The sequence below is a fragment of the Falco rusticolus genome, chromosome 4 (assembly GCF_015220075.1).
Source record: "Falco rusticolus isolate bFalRus1 chromosome 4, bFalRus1.pri, whole genome shotgun sequence".
NCBI lineage: Eukaryota > Metazoa > Chordata > Aves > Falconiformes > Falconidae > Falco > Falco rusticolus.
In genome coordinates this window covers 71,862,016-71,878,185 of record NC_051190.1, presented here as the reverse complement: position 1 = coordinate 71,878,185, position 16,170 = coordinate 71,862,016, and the positions used below count along the sequence as shown (strand labels likewise).

At 35.8% G+C, this 16,170-nt stretch overlaps 1 protein-coding gene across 1 annotated transcript in view; it reads left to right on the top strand.

The window, feature by feature from the left end:
* Nucleotides 1–16,170, top strand: part of MALRD1 (MAM and LDL receptor class A domain containing 1) — a 282,516-nt gene that overhangs the window by 87,693 nt on the left and 178,653 nt on the right. Inside the window, exon 21 of the mRNA XM_037383834.1 lies at nucleotides 15,337–15,493. Within this exon, the coding sequence (XP_037239731.1) occupies nucleotides 15,337–15,493 (157 nt within the window). The remainder of the gene's footprint in view (nucleotides 1–15,336; nucleotides 15,494–16,170) is intronic.

Below are 16,170 nucleotides of genomic sequence, written 5' to 3'. Positions count from 1 at the left end.
ACAAGGAAATTTCTGTACAGCATCATTTTCCTGAACAGAAAAATGCTTGCCTAGTTCTAGTGGCAGGCATGTTTACTTTCTGTGACAATAGTCCACAGAGTGCAAAAACTGGACTTTAAATTAAAACCACCCCAGCAGTCTTTGCTGTATTTCTTCTAGTTTAAAATGAGATTATATTGCATTTACTCAGTCTGAGACTATTTCTATCACTATAAAAGAATCAGCTCAATGTATTAGTTTCACTGTGTACTTCATTAAAATCACTGTGTATTTTTACCAGAAAAATAACCACCACAACAAATCCTCATTCAACAATATAAAAAAAGAATTAAAGTGCTACCTGATTGTTTCAAGGTCTCAGCATTCTATATAAAAAAAAGGAAGGGTATTCTGTAAAAAAGGGCAACTATTTATGATAGATCGGCTGTCAAATATTTCATTGGCTGCTATTTAATTATTACATATTAGCTGATGCCAGCACTATATATGTACTTAGTAAATTCTCTCACAGCTTTTCCACTATAGATTTGTATTGGCACAGTGATACATGGAATTGTATTACTGTTTTTCAACATATTTTCAGGGTTTAATGCAACTAACAATATGTTGAAAAGGACTGATGAAAAGAGAAAGTAAATGATCCATAGAGATTGCAGTTTTCAGGCAACACTGAAATGTATTGCTGTTGTGATGTTTCACATGAGATGTAATTTGGTTGTACTGTTTCCCCATTCCCTTTGTTTATTGGCCTATAGAAGAGAACAGGAGCAGGATGCTTCCAAATTACAGCAGGAGATGCAGAGCAGCAGTTTTGTTCAATTAAAACCCTGCAACGCTTTGTTTTATTTTCTCATCCATTTTCCCCAAATTTCCATGGAGTTAGATGAAAGAAGCTGTAGTACTGTAATCCTGTGTGATTGCTTATTAAAATACAACATACAGGATTATGTATAGAAATGCTTAGATTCATCCTGATGCAAGAACGGGTGACAGTGCAGCTTACAATGAGTTCTTTCAGCAGAAATAACTGTGAATAGTCAAAGATTCAAACCATCTGCTTCCCATAGAATATTCATTTGGGCTAGCAACATGTAGACTGATGAATTGTAAGACAGAGGTGTGAGACTTTGAAGCTGTAATTACATTAATTAAGTGAAAGTAATGACTTCAAAAATGGAGGACAGAACAGCTTGTATGTGCATATATAAGCCCAAGGCTGGAGGAATAGAAGTCATTGTGGGAGTCTGCTATGGCAGCCTGACAGTCCTTGGCTTGAGCTAGAGAAAGGCTGGCATGTGTTTTGCAAAGAACTGGGTAACGCTGGCATTTTGCACTGAAAATACTGTTACACATATATGAATGTAGAGCTCTTCTGGCATGTTTCTACACTTAGCAAATGGGAATTCTCTTAGGTTTCTAATTGCTATAATAATGAAGATATCGCTTTGTGTAGGCTTAAACAAGTATATAGGATAGAACAAGCAAATGGATAATGCCATACATTTATTTCCATTTTAGAGAAACTGATTAGTGATGTAGCAAATTCTTTGACATTATTGAAGATATTTAGGTACAACTGTTATTTGAAAACTTTAGAGACACTTAATTCATATGATAATTTATACCCAAATATGTCATCAAAACAGAAAAGGATGTGGAACTAAAACTATAAGTTCACATGATAATTATTTCTGGGTAAATATCTCCCTTGATAACCATATGTTTAACACACCTTCTTGCTTTTGTGTCTGCTTTTCAGACAATCTTTACCAGAATTTAGCACAGGAAGAATTAGGAAAAATTAAAGGCTTTAAGTGATGTATTTAAGCCCAGCAGTTTTTTTCAGCAGTCAAGAAATATTTTAAAATTGAGAGCCTAAGAACTTCTAAACAGGTGAAAAAAACTATAATCTCACAGGACACTACTCGTGAAACATTAGAAAGGAGAAACCTGAATTTAACTACCTGAAGGCACTTTTTTTTTTAATACTACATTTCACTTAGCTGATACAACCAATACTGAAAAACCTTTCTATTATACCGCATGTACAAATCGCCCTTGTTCTGTGCCATTGAGCCTGACAGAGAAGAGAAAATAAAAGGAACATTGAAATCTACATTGCAATGCATTTTTGAGTGCATGGTAAAGAGTAGGTAGTCCCCAAAATAATTAAGGAATAGCTTAGTTAAAGGGATCAGAGACCTGATCAGCTATGGCCTGGGAACTGTTGTGCAAGCAATGTTGAGACAGCCTTTTATATATAAGCTTTATCTGGGGCATCCATAGCTGGATACATTGACTCTAAAGATAAGATTTTCTCTTTGCAAAAAACCAAAGGAAATAGATGGAAAACTGTCTCTAGTGTCATACAGGAAGAGAAGCAAGAGGGTGGTTCACAGATGAAGAACCTCTCCAGTATGGCATATATCCCCCTATAACTCTTCTTCCATAGCACCCATATAGTTTTCACCAGGACAGAACTGCATGAGGTGCAAGGACATGAAACAACCCATGAAAACAACAAAGGGAAAATCATTGCTGCTGCAGCACCCTAGTGCCTAGGCAGAAGGATGCGAACTTAGAAGTCAAAGGCAAACTGTACAATTACGAATGGAAGTATGAAAGAACCCAAGGCCGCCCCTCTTCCAGTCACTGCAGTAGCTGCCTTGTGCTACCAAAAGAGCAGCCGGAGCTCTCAGTCCTTCCAACACTCTCAGCACAGGCAGATACTTCCTTGACAGTTGGCGAGGTTTTTTGAAGGTGCCTTGTCTTTCCACTAGCTTCATGCCAGTACTTCATTCCAGCCACCTTCCTGATGTGAGGAGTGCTTTATATCCAAAAGAAAACCTCTTAAAATCCTTTTCTGATATTGGGATAGCTTTGCCCATGTGATGTTTGAATATAGCTCTTGAGATACTTGTGTGATATATGCAGATATCTCATTCAAAGGCTAGAAGATGACTTCTTCACTTGGATTATCCTACATGTATCTTAAAAGTGCATGTAATCTTGTATGGAGATAATATCTGGAGTGACTTGTGGTGCAGAAGTTACGGGAAGATTCTTACAGTTAGCCTGGGAGATATTTAAAACACATACTCTTTTATAAAAGTGATTCAGCCAAATATGTTCCTAAACCCAGAGATTTAGCCTTTATGTCTGCCCGGGAAGATCAAAGTAATGTTTTGCTGATTTTATATTTATTATTATATTTCTATCACTACAAGTAGTTAGAGACTTGAAAGTCTTGACTAAGTCATCACAAAAAAATAAAATTGCCTGTGACAATTTATTCTATAATCCCTTTTTTGTTTAATTAGAAATTTTTCAGACAATAAGAATTCAGATAATCAAGGTTCAAAAAACAGGTTTTCCTCTGCAGACTTTTTTGAACAACATGTAGCTTAGTATATGCTTGTTTTCTAACTGGTTCTGAAATATGAACTAAGTATTAGTACTTCATTAAAGTATCAACAAAGCATCACAGGTAAATGACATGCATTACTCCACATGCTAGTAAATATCCAGTGTGACAATAAGGCAAGGAACAAGACCATAGATACTAGATATTTGATAATAAGTAAAAATACAGTTCCTGAGGAGTTTTCTATAGTAAAATTTTATACTAAACTGTACTGTGGAAAATCAGTCATTAAAAGTGATGCTCATTGTGATTAGGAATTTTGGTGGCTTTTCACCTCATGCTTGGCTACTTGAGAAGGAAACTCATTCCTCTTGTTTCCTTTTGCCTCAGCCTCACAGAATTTATGGAGATATGACAGAATGCTAATGAGATGTGACAGGTTCAGATAAGCCATGGAAACACTGTGGATTAATCTCATCCCTGTGTCAGTCAGAAGCCGTCAAACTAAAATCTCCAATGGAGAAAATCCAACTAACAGCCACTGACTTTTGTGTTATGATCAAAACATGGAATCTTTTGTCTCTGGTGCCATTTACTTTGTGTGGTGTTTGGTGTGCTTTTTAGTGCTGTTGGTAAATCTTGAGAGAGTTTGAGCAGAGGGTGTCTGAGAACAATGATGCTGAGAGACCAAAGGGGGGAAAAACAGAAAAGAAAAGGGGATCAGACTGGATAATAATATACTAATCTTTATTCTACTGTTCAACTATAAAGGTTTATTTGTTTTGCAGTTAAGTTTATTAGGGGTTAGTTTTCAGTATCAGCTGTTCTGTTGTCTTAGGCTTCTGCTGTTTTAAGGTAACCTCAAACCAATGATACAGTTTCTGCTCTTAAAGGAACCAGCACTTTCTGCAGTTCTAAAGACATATCTGTGCGCTTTCAAAAGACATACCTACAGCTCAGAGGATTAGATATTTGCAAAATTTGCAAATGCACGATCAATACAGAAAGGCACAACAGAATTTACAGGAGTATACAGTGATCATGTTTTGTATCAGCAAGAAAAATGTGGGGGTTTTTTAAACAGTTCTTGCTACTTCCAAAATGTGGTTCTGCTCAGTTAGTTAAAGAAGTAAAATGGGATTTGAAGTGCTTCATCATATTTGTGGTTCATTAGCATTGTGCGCTTTCCTCTGACTATAAGCCATGTATCAGCATTGCAGTTCAGGTGTGATTACAGCTGATGTGGATACGCCTCTTCCAGCCCGATTTTAGCTACCACTGGTTCCAATTGCCGTAGTATGGGACTGTGGCACTCAGCATGGTACACAGAATTGTTCTGGAGTGTTCAGCAAAGATTTGGGTGGTTAGACCTCACTGCTGTGATTACACCGTATCTCTAAAGCACTGGGTTTATGTTGATGTGTGCCAATTTTCCAGTCTGTTCTCCAACCAAGTCTGCATACCCATTGGTATTCTTTCTCCCATAGCTGAATAATACTGCCAGATGAATCTACAAGAATTAATTAAGATTCGTTTATAAAATACTGATTTCTCCTGTGAAGCCTTGTTCACAATATACTCTGGACAGTTTATATGTACTTTCTGTTTTAACTTTATCGAAACTGTTATAAAAGAGGTTTCTGCTTCTCATGAACTCTTAGCAAATGATACATTAGTTTACAGAACAATGGAATTACCATATAGCTTTTTTCCCCATTAATTTCTTTTAAAAAATAATTATGTTTTTATGATGTAATGAGAACCTCTGCTTTGTAGAGGTAATCCCAAAAGCCACTTAAATGTGTTTATAATATATAGAATGATTTTTATAGGACTGATGGACATTAACAAAAAGTTGTTGGCATTATTCCAGCCAAAAGGATAAAAAAAAGCTTCTGAGATGAAACAGATTCCTGAAGGCACAAACCAAAGGCACAAATTGCCTGATTGCAGTACACCACAGGAAATGCTTAATACATCAATTCTGTGTTTGTCATTTTACGTGGATGGGTGCCTGAGGAGTTCCAACATATTTCAGTACTGTATATTTATCTTGGAATTGCTGTCTTGTGCTGTTTAGGCTGTACTGACTACTGTTCTTTAAGCAGAAATTGCTTGAAGACACTGAAATGAACAATCCTTTTAAATGAGCCTTTTAGACATGGAGAGTATAAATGATACCTGAGAGTACTATACTTAGTTACACTTACGTAGGAGTGGAGGAGAAGTATGAGCTTTACGTGATGCTTTTACGCCCCATAGATTTGTTCTCAATAGTATAATAATATACTTTAGGCAAATGTGTGTGTATATCTATTGATCTTGCTTAAGAGCTTTTGTCACAGTGAAGTGAAACACGTAGCATTAAGCCTCACAGGCTCCACAGCTGTCTCTAAGAAGTTGCTTATAGTATTCTTAAAGACAATGGAAAATGAAAGGAAAGGATACTTTAATCTTGTAAAAAGGAGTTTATTTAATGTGTTACAGTGAATCTATCTATAACAGGCTCTGATGGGCATTGTGCTTCTATATTTGCAATTCTTGTGATTCTTCAGTTGAACTGGTGTAGATTTCATCATAATAAAGACTTGAGGGCATCTAGAGGAATAATATAACAATAAACAACAAACACTGAGTTATTTTTTACATATTATAGAATTATTAATTCACATACTTTCACACACATCCTAACCTTAAAAGCACTTTCTGAGACTATCTAATGTTTTTTCTTGTTACGCTGATGAAAAAAAATGAAGGTTTGTGGTTGCAGTACAGTCTGAGAAGAATCCCCCTGTAACATTGTGCGTAAGGTTTCTCCACCCTCCTCTTGTCGCTTTAGAACTGGGGCTTTAAATTCAACTTTGAATATCAGGTGACTCCACTAGCACTTACAAGAAATGAGCCACCTGCAGTAATGAAGTCTGGAGTCTTACCATAACAGGTTAATATTATCTTTTGACTTTGTCATAATCCATTTGTTAGTGTCTACTTACATTGTTAGTGACAAAATTCAGATTAACGTGTATGGAAAAATAATCTGGAACTGCAAACAGCTGTCACAGTTATATAGATAATACACATCAGTATCACCTGAAGCAATATGTTGGTTAAAAACTAAACACTAGAGACTATACATTTAATATTTTTATAAGAAAAATCTCTGTACTGTGTGCTTAATGAAACTGAAGCAAGTATAATAATTCTTTTTTAGGAAAAAAAGAAGTTTGGGGTGTAAAAGTGCTGAGAAAGTAATTCTAAGTTTTGCACCATCCACTTGAGGAGCAGAAGTATTCGTATTACTTGTGTGTCCAACTTAAAGATGTAGCTGCAAAATACTAATTTCTGACCATTAGATTGTTCTTAAAAGTAATTATTTGCAGGATGATGTCAAATAACTAGTCTATTTCAAGTAATCATAATTCAGTCAATTGTAATTTTTTACAAAGAGAATGCATTCAAAATATTTTTAGCTCTGTATATTAGGGTGCCAAAGCATAGGCTTAATCTCATAATGAAAATAGATTAAACTGTAAATAATTTAACGTGTGTGTGTAAACCTTTACCAGTATATTTCTTTCTGGAGTTCATATCTATTATGTAAAAAAAGGCATCAAAGTTGTACTCAAAGCTTTAGGTGTTAGGCTTGTACCAGGGTCAAAGATAGCAAGTTTCTTTTGGAATTTTGACTCTTGGAGTCTGATAATAAATATAATGTGCTTTGGTTTAATGCAAGAATTCCTTCTCACATTTGTGGTGATTTTCTTTGGAGCACCTTTCTAATCCCAATGTCCACTTACAGGTCTCAGAATGTGGCTACTGCTTTGGTGTGCTAAGTACCTTTGCTTCTGTTCAGTTGGAATTAACCATTGAGGCTCAGTCCTGTATTTGTGTGCCTATGTTTAGATGCTCAAGGTGGAAAATTTTGTCTCTAGCACTGTGCAATAACTAGGTCTGTTGGCATCCAGCAATTTACAGAGTTGTCTGTAAACACAGCTGGAGGAAGGCTTCTGCAATGTGGATATCTATTATATCCTTTCAGAAAGCAGTCTTCCAAAAATTATTAGGGCATGACAATCATATAATTTTTTTGATTCTGAGTTTATTATGCATTAATGTTAAATGCTAACGGAGGTTGGAGGTTACTAGATAAAAAAAATATGTTTCAAATCCTGGTAAAATAACTTTCTCTTTTCAGAATTACCACGGTTTGAAATTAAATTTAACACATATTGTTGTAACTGAAGGTTTGCATTCCTGATCACTTTTTGTTTTCAATCCCTTTTTATTTTTTTAATATTTTCAGAAATGCTTAAATTTAATTGAAGAAATGCCTTCCTTCTTTTTTTTTTTTTTCAAGTTGTTAGATAAAGATTTGAGTTACTGACTAAAACCTATTAATAGGTAAGTGGTTAGAAATGTTCACTGGAGAAAATCTTTCTGTGATACATGGTATAATTAATTACGTTATTGGAGTTCTTGTAGTCCTTTTAGATTACTGAAAGTTACACGTTTTATGAAATTTTAATTCTGCATATAGATTCCTTTTCTGCAATAATATCTTCACAGCTGCAATCCTTTATTCAGGAAAGAACTCTATTGAAGCCCATGAATATGTTATGTGTAAGTTACTGCAAGACAGCAGCTGTAAAAGATCTGTTAGTGTGTTATAAACTATAATGAGCCATCGTATATTATCTGCAGGATAGTAGTCTATTTCTGGTGTGCAGACACTGAATATCTAGCAAATACAGATACTAAAGAAACAATGTAATTTTTGCTCATTATTCTTCTTTCTCCTCATAAACCTTCTTATGCTTCCTAGAGAAGTGTTCTCTGCCGCATTACTTTCAGACTCACAGTCATTACACGTCTTGAGTAAAACCTTGGCCACTGTCTGCAGACTACCTTCTCTTACATCATGTGTCATCTTCTGTCTGAAATAATGAGCAGTGCATCAAGTAGCTGTTACCCAGAGCATAAAGGAGGTGATACATTTCTTCTTGAATGATTGTTTGAATATTAAGGTCTCTTTCACTTCTGAATTTTTTTGCATCTTCTTGCATCCTTTTCTACAGGTAGATGAAGCGTTGAGGGAACTGTTAGAGTTTGTTATTATTTTTTTACAGAAGTCTTACTCTTTCTGTATATTTCTATACTACTTTCTGTAGTATTTCTATATTGCTTCTCCCCACTTTTTAGCAGTTTTGCACCTTAAAGCTAAATTCCAAGTAAACAGTGCTATAGGCGCAATGTGTACATGGTTTCCCCATTTTACAGTTAATATATTCAAGTTACATTGAACTCTGTATGGACATAGATGTAATTAAATATTAAGCCTGCCTTGTATCTTTGCCTGTTTCCTCAGAAATATGTGGTGTTTTGACCCTGGCTGAATGCCAGGTGCCCACCAAAACTGCTTTATCACTCTCCTCCTCAACCAGACATACTAATGACTTTTGGATGCTTTCTATTTCTATTTCAACCATTGTTGCCAATGCTAGAAAATATGAAAAGTTAGTTTCTTTTAAAATATTTTTAATACAGATTTTTATATTTATACCTAATTAAATTTTTACCTTTCGAACTTACATATCATCTGGTTTATGATACTAAAAACAAGTAATAGGAGTCAACATAAAACAAAGCTAGCATGGCAAAAAGGTCAAAGTAGCAGTTTACAACCATCTTGCGTCAAATGTGTAAGTCATTAAAATACCAATACTGTATTCTGATGGCATAGTACAAGGAAGAAAATGACGCCAATACAAATATTTTCTCATAAATATGGTTGTCAGGAAGAAAAAAGGGAGAATTTCATTCTCTCTTAGCTAATGAAACAATAATCTAAAAAAAAATATCTCAGAAATCTAAAAATAAAATTCTCCTGCAGATATCTTAACTTCAATAAAACACTTTAGCTGGTTACCTACGCTTTTGGAGAAAAGGCATTAGATAGAGAAAAGACTGATCTCCCCCAGCCTCACTACCCTGATAAAAGGGTGCATAGGATGTGATAAATGCAAACTGAAGGCACTGTGTCATATGGTTCACACCATCAGCTTGAGCTTTGATGGTCCACATTTTCCTGATAGGTCTAGTATCCCGCAGTCCTTCCCCTCTGGTTAAAAAGAGTGCTTCTTTTTGATGTTGTCTAGTGCCCTACTGGGTTTTTGACCATTAGTTTAGGGTTTTTTTCTGTATAGAAACCCATCGGAACTAATAGCAGGTTACTGACTTGGCAGATCCTGGACAGATGGTGTTGGAGAGCTGAAGAATCACGTTATAAATACGTAACAGCTACAGGATGTTTATGGGGCTCTGATTTGCTATGTAGATGTTGCACAGCATTTATGGACACACATATCTAGGAAAAATGGAAAGGAATGTGAAAGGCTGCAGCATTTTGAATTTCAAATTTTAGTATGGTGTGGCTAATCATTGGGATGCTTATCCTGCTGAGGAAACTGAAATTTCCCTCTCTGGTGTGCCTTGTTTGTTTGTTTATTTTTCTCATTATTACTGAGATTTGGAAGGAAATCAGAACTCTTTACTGAAATGGTTTGTTTTCCAACCAGATTTATTTTTCAACCTAAACGAAAAATAAAAGAGTAAAGTGTATTTTATAAGTCCATATAAGTGCTTAATCAGGGGTTCTCAGATTTGTAGAAGACACACAGATGAATTAACACTTTAAAAACTGAGAGGTGTCCAACAGTTAATTAAACCAGAGCTTGAACTTTCTGTAGAGGAAAGTTCAGCCGATAATTTTTTGATGCACTTTCAGACACTACAACAATATGCAACTACTACTGTAAAATGAGTAATTCACAGTGCAAGACTCTACTTGATAATGTTACCATTTAAGCTGGGCTTGATTTTTTTGATAGGCCTCCAACTTTGCTTTAACACACCTGATCTTTCCCTCAGTACTAATTCCCATTTAGTATATTCAGTTTCCTGTGTTCTTCTGAATGCTTTGAAGGGGGAAATGCAGTGAAGATTCTTTTATGAACACCCATTCTTTGCTAACTACTTTTTAAAATATACTAGAATTATTAAGCTATTAGTAAAGTTAAGTATGGAAATGTAGCTCAGTTGCTTATGTTGAATTTTGTATACCCATTAAAATGTTATGAACTTCCCTCTGAAATTAATTAGGATTATTGCACTGGTACAGGAATGTCTCTATATAGGGAATACTTGCAGTACAGAGGTAAAATTAATTATTTTCAAAGGGTAAATATCAAGATTTTAATGATACGTATTTTAGCTGCCAACTAAGTCATTTTCTATGCAATAATTTTCCAAATGAGCTTGAGATCTTGCAGCTGCTGACAGGGGAGCCTCTGAGTATTCTGTTGAATTTCAGTACTTACGTAAGATCTACATTGAAAGTCAGATCTATTCACTCTTACACATACCTTGAACAATATTTTGGTTTATACTTGTTGCCATTGAATTCTTGAGGTCTCAGTTGGAAAAAAAAAAAAAAAAAAAAAGAAAGAAAGAAAAAGAAGAAAGGAGTACTTTTATGGAATAGAAAAGGAAGGAATTTAAGGAGGGATCAGATGATTAAATTGCTTAGTGAAGAAACTACTACCTTGGCTGAAGATCACTTGGAGAACAAAGATGGAAGATGAGAAGGAGAACAACTGAGCAGAATAAGAGGGACTGATAATCTAGGTTTATAAAGTTTTATAATACTTTGTGATTGTATATTACTTATTGGTTTAAAATACATGTAGGCCAGCTAAGAAATGTTTAACGTCAGAGATAAACTGAGCAGATGATTGTGTGTGTATGTTAACTGGCTCTGCTACAGGAGATGTATCCATAGAAAGTGCAGGTTCTCTTGCATGTAAACTATATGCAAACAGGGTTTCTTACTACTCTCTCCAAACTCTTCCCCCTGTAGAATACGCATCTCCATGTAAGTTCCAGGCAGTTTGTTATACCAGACAGCTTAAAGAATTCAAGACAGAGAGATCATTTTGCTCTCTGAGTAAACATGGTACAAATTAATGTTGTCTATAGATGCTAGATGAAAGCTTTTCTTTTAAACAACATAGAGAGGTCACAAGTATATTAGTCTTGTAGTCCTAAGTGTAAAAATTTCCGTGATAGGAGTGAAGGTGAACAACAATGCTCTACACATACTTACCCAGCCCCTTCTGATCCTTCTATTTCCCCTTTCCCATGCATCCTTAATGTTCTTGTAATCACATACTGCCACCATGTTTAATGGCTAGCACTTGGTGAAGTGTATCATACAGGGGACTTTCATCTAGTTTAATACTTTTAAATGTAACATTCTAGCAAACACTGAAACAAAGGCAAAAGAATTGCAATGGCACCTGCCTTCTGAGGATGCACTATGGGACCAGTAGTATCTGGGCAAAGATGTGGTTTTGGTCTGCCTTCAGGACAAAGACCTATCTGAGAGAACACACCAAATAAGAGACAGATGTTTGAATTTCATCACAGTACTGATTGCACCCTACCACTGTTTGAAACTAATCTCACTGGCAGGCCTGTGTAATACTGAATACTCTGGGAAGTATGAGGGCTGTAAGAGCTATTGCTTTACAGAGCTCTTTGTCATTCTGCATCTTACAGCCCGCTTGAATGCCATTGTAAATACAGTGCTGACAGTCTTGGACCACTGAAGGCATGAGTTCCCAGCAGCAGAGGAAATTCTGAATTTCTAAATGTTTTTGCACACCTTAAGAGACCTGGATATTCTTTTCCCTCTAGGCAAGACTCTGGTAGAATACTCAACGCCAAGGAAATAAAAGGAAACCAAAAATTGCTATATTGAAATAATATCTTTATTCAGTAGAAAGGAGGGAAATAGATGAATATTCCAAATGCAGTCTTGCTTCAAAGATCTGTAGCTATGTAGTTCTCAAAGATTTCTATTGTCACTTACAGTACATGCAGTTTGTTAGAAGAAGTTGTTTTAACAAAAATGCTCCGTTGCTTTTTATTTTGGCATTATTTTTACCTGATCACCCTGAGGCTTTTATATATGTTACTCTATTTTGTGCTCATTTTCTGCAATAGTTCACTTCCAAATATTTATGTCACTGTCTCAAAAATGATGTAAATGCATGCAGTAATTATAAAAATGTCTGAATTGCCAGGATACAGTGATAAAAGAAAAGCTTCAGCAACACTTCTCTCATCTGTTCCTGAATGAAAAGATAAACAAGACTGTGGAGAATAGGCAATTTTCCCCAGATCATTACTCTTCCTTCTAGAATGCCACTGGATTGTCTTTGGTCTCTGTTGGCTTTGTCAGCAGCCTTGTGTGATTTCCCCTGTAACATGTCTGACCTACATCAAATGAAAGTCTGCTCCACATTTTAAGATGTGTTTTTAAAATATATTGTTCCTCCCTCAAAAATATCTACTTGCATGTGGCTTAGAAAGAGAAAAATTCACTATAAGCTACTGGGCATTTCTTTTATCAGAAAGGAAGATTATAATTCTGCTTAGTAGTTTTTCTATTTTATGGGTGGCAGTAGAAACATTTACTCTGGTCATGACCACTACTTCCCTGCCTATATTTGATTTCTACCTAAAACTATGAGCATAGACAACCCATCCCACACGCTACTGATAGGGTTTTTTTTGTCTTCATTTTTCAATTATAAAGTATATGAACTTCATGTTCTCCAAGTATCATGTAAGAAACCACGTACAAAGTGTTATTTTTTCCTGCACAAGCTCCTTCATTTTACAGGATCTTTTAGTACTTAATTATAAATAAACCAAGTGTATTAATAGTTTAATGCTGAAAATCATCTTTCCTAAGTAAAGAGAAATTATGGGAATAATTCACTTCTGTGCTTTTTTACATTTGCAGATATTTTACATACAAATCCTTACCAATATGTACAGATACAATGATTCTCTCATTCTTGCATGTTAGATAAGTTTTTGGGAAAACTCTGAGGAGTGTGTAATGATTACAGCATTGGACTGTGGCTGATTAGTAGAAGTGCTCCCCCCTGCTTCTAAACCATGGAAATATTAGAGTTGTGCTTTGCCCTGCTGAAGGAAACAGCCTGAGATTTCTGTACCAAAATGTTTTGTAACTATCTGAATTGCCCTTATTTTCATATACCACAATATTTTCTGTAGATCCCCACGGCTCTAGCAGTTCCCACTTTAATCCTTTTTTTTCTGGTGTAACACCAGGGGAGGCAGAAGCAGTACTCTGCATAACAAGTAATGAATCAGCCACTAATTTGCAAGGATTTTTGAAGGGCTGTTTTATGTCAATGGCTATTACTAGGTTTTAATTTTCCTATGAGGCAAAATTTTAACAGTCTTAAACATCAAGAAAGAGATAGAAAATTATTTTCATTTAAATACAGCCTTAAGATCAATCACAGGTTACAGGAAGGATAAGGAGATACTCTGTGGAATTCTTTGCCTTGGGCAAGAGGAATATCAGGCTGTTTGCATTCTATCAATCTGTCAGTGGTCATATTAGAAACAAGTTACTGCATATGTGATTCTAAGGATGGGTGAATTAAAGGGCTTCAGATCCTCATAGGAAAGTGCTGTGTGAGTACCGAGATAAAATTTGCCTGTTTCTAGCCTACTTTATATTATGGACTATAGTAGATAAAACATGCTGTTCCTAAAGTGACTGAATATATGGTTGAATTCAGTCTTTTTGACCTCCAGAGTACATGACAGGGCTTAATTAATTAAAGTATTTTGTGATTGATGGGTGTAAATTATTCTGTACAGTAAATGTGATCTGTTTGTTTTGTTGTAACTTTGTAGTGATAAAACCTGTATGTGCTAAATTCACAGTTATTTTATCATACAGATCAGTAAATATTGAGTCAATACAGGCATTGCAATCTGAGGTAAATTGCGTGGAGATAAATAGTGAAGATAACTTTTAAAAATTTTAAAATGTTTTAAATAATTTTCTTACAAGATTTCAAAGAAACTTCACAAGATTATTGAAAGTGCAGCTTTTTATACTGCAGGGCTACTGCAGAAAAACGGCATCAAACTGAGTTCTTACCACAGACACCAAAGTCTTTCAGTCCTTTAGACTGCTCTGAGTATAAAAACTTAAGAGAGGACTGCAGGGAAAAAAAAAAAAAAGTTCTTGAATCTGTACCATTGAATTCCTGACTCTTCTTGTTCAGCAGGACTTGCAGCCTGTGAGCACCCTCTGGGCAGCCTGTGTTTCTCTCAGCAGTGTTTGCTGGGCATGGCCGCTGCCTGCTCACAGGTTCAGTGGTGAAACTTCATGGAGTGTTTGCTCAGAGCTTGGCTAAACAGGAGAACTGAAAAGCAAGGAAACCCTAATACCAGGACCTTTTTAAAAACGTAGGCCCCATCATCAAGTTTGTAAGACCTTGCTGGAGGAGTTCTTTCTTTGGAGAAGCACTAAGCATTTAGCAGCTCCACTGAAGAGAACAGAATCTTATCTTTGGTCAACAGCTGTTTTTCATTTTGAAAATCAAGGCTTTTAGGAGCAAAATCTTAGATACCCAAAATACTAAAACTGCACTTCTGGTCTCTCTGTACGCTCAGTCTGATGCTTACTGCAAAGCCGGCTTCATCTTTCACCCAGTATCTTGGATTTTCTTGACTTCAAGCCAGGATCAAACCCTCTGATTTCCCTGTGGAAAGGGGTGGGGGGACGGATGGACAGACAGACCCAGAGGCCCTCCAGCCCTCATCTATACAACCCCATGGGTAAAGGCTGGCTTCAGCTCTGTATTTTCTTTTACCAGTCTGTGATATAAAAATACCAGCTGCCTTTTTGAGGGCTTTTGGGGATTCTGTATACACACTGGTAAACTAAAAGGCATCCAGATACCCAGACAGAAGATGTTGTATCTTTGTAACAGAATAGTACCATTTTAACTTTAGCTAGAACTTAATTATGATTAAATGTTTAGGTTTAATGGAGAAAATCCTTTCTCTCTGAACAGGTATACTGAAGAAGGCTGGTATCTGTTTGCGGACAGCTCAAATGGAGAATTTGGTCACATGGCCGATATTGCTACCCCAACCATCTCCCTCACGGGGCCCAAATGCAAAATCTTATTCTGGAACCACATGAATGGTTCAACAATAGGTTCTCTGGAGGTATGGAGATGTTCTTTATTTTGGGTTGGGTTTTTATACTGCCTGAAATTGCTGTGAGAAAATTCATGCCTTGTAATTTAGTTTTATTAAAGCCTAGGCTGCTAATAAATGAAAACTAACAATTACTAGTACTCCCCGGCTCTTAATATGTTGCGATCAGAAGGAAGCATTAGCTGGAATATGCTGGGGAAAATGTAACTTCCTACAACGATCAAATCTTATGACCTTTATAAACATACCATAGTTGGAATGTCCATACAGGAAAAAGTATTGTACTGCACAGTACCCTTTGGCACTGAAGAGCATCAGTAGATATTAGGCTCTGAACATGGCAGCATGAAAAAAGTAATTGTGTTAAAATTTGCAGAAAAAAACCTATTAGAAACAACTTATTGGTCAGAAAGGTTAACATACATATCTTTCAGAGGTTCATTACATTAAAGTAAGCAGCATTGAACTATTTCTAGAACATAACACCAACAAACCTTCTTACCCATACCCTTTTTTTTTCACTTCAGTTAAAATAAAAGCACTTCTTTAAAGGAAACGCAACTCATTCAGTAGGTTGCAGATCAAATGAGTAAATGCAATGTGAATGAATAAAACAGCAACATTGTTCTCAAAAAAAATTTTGCAGCACATCTGAGTAACTATAACGGGATTTCCCATTAATTTTA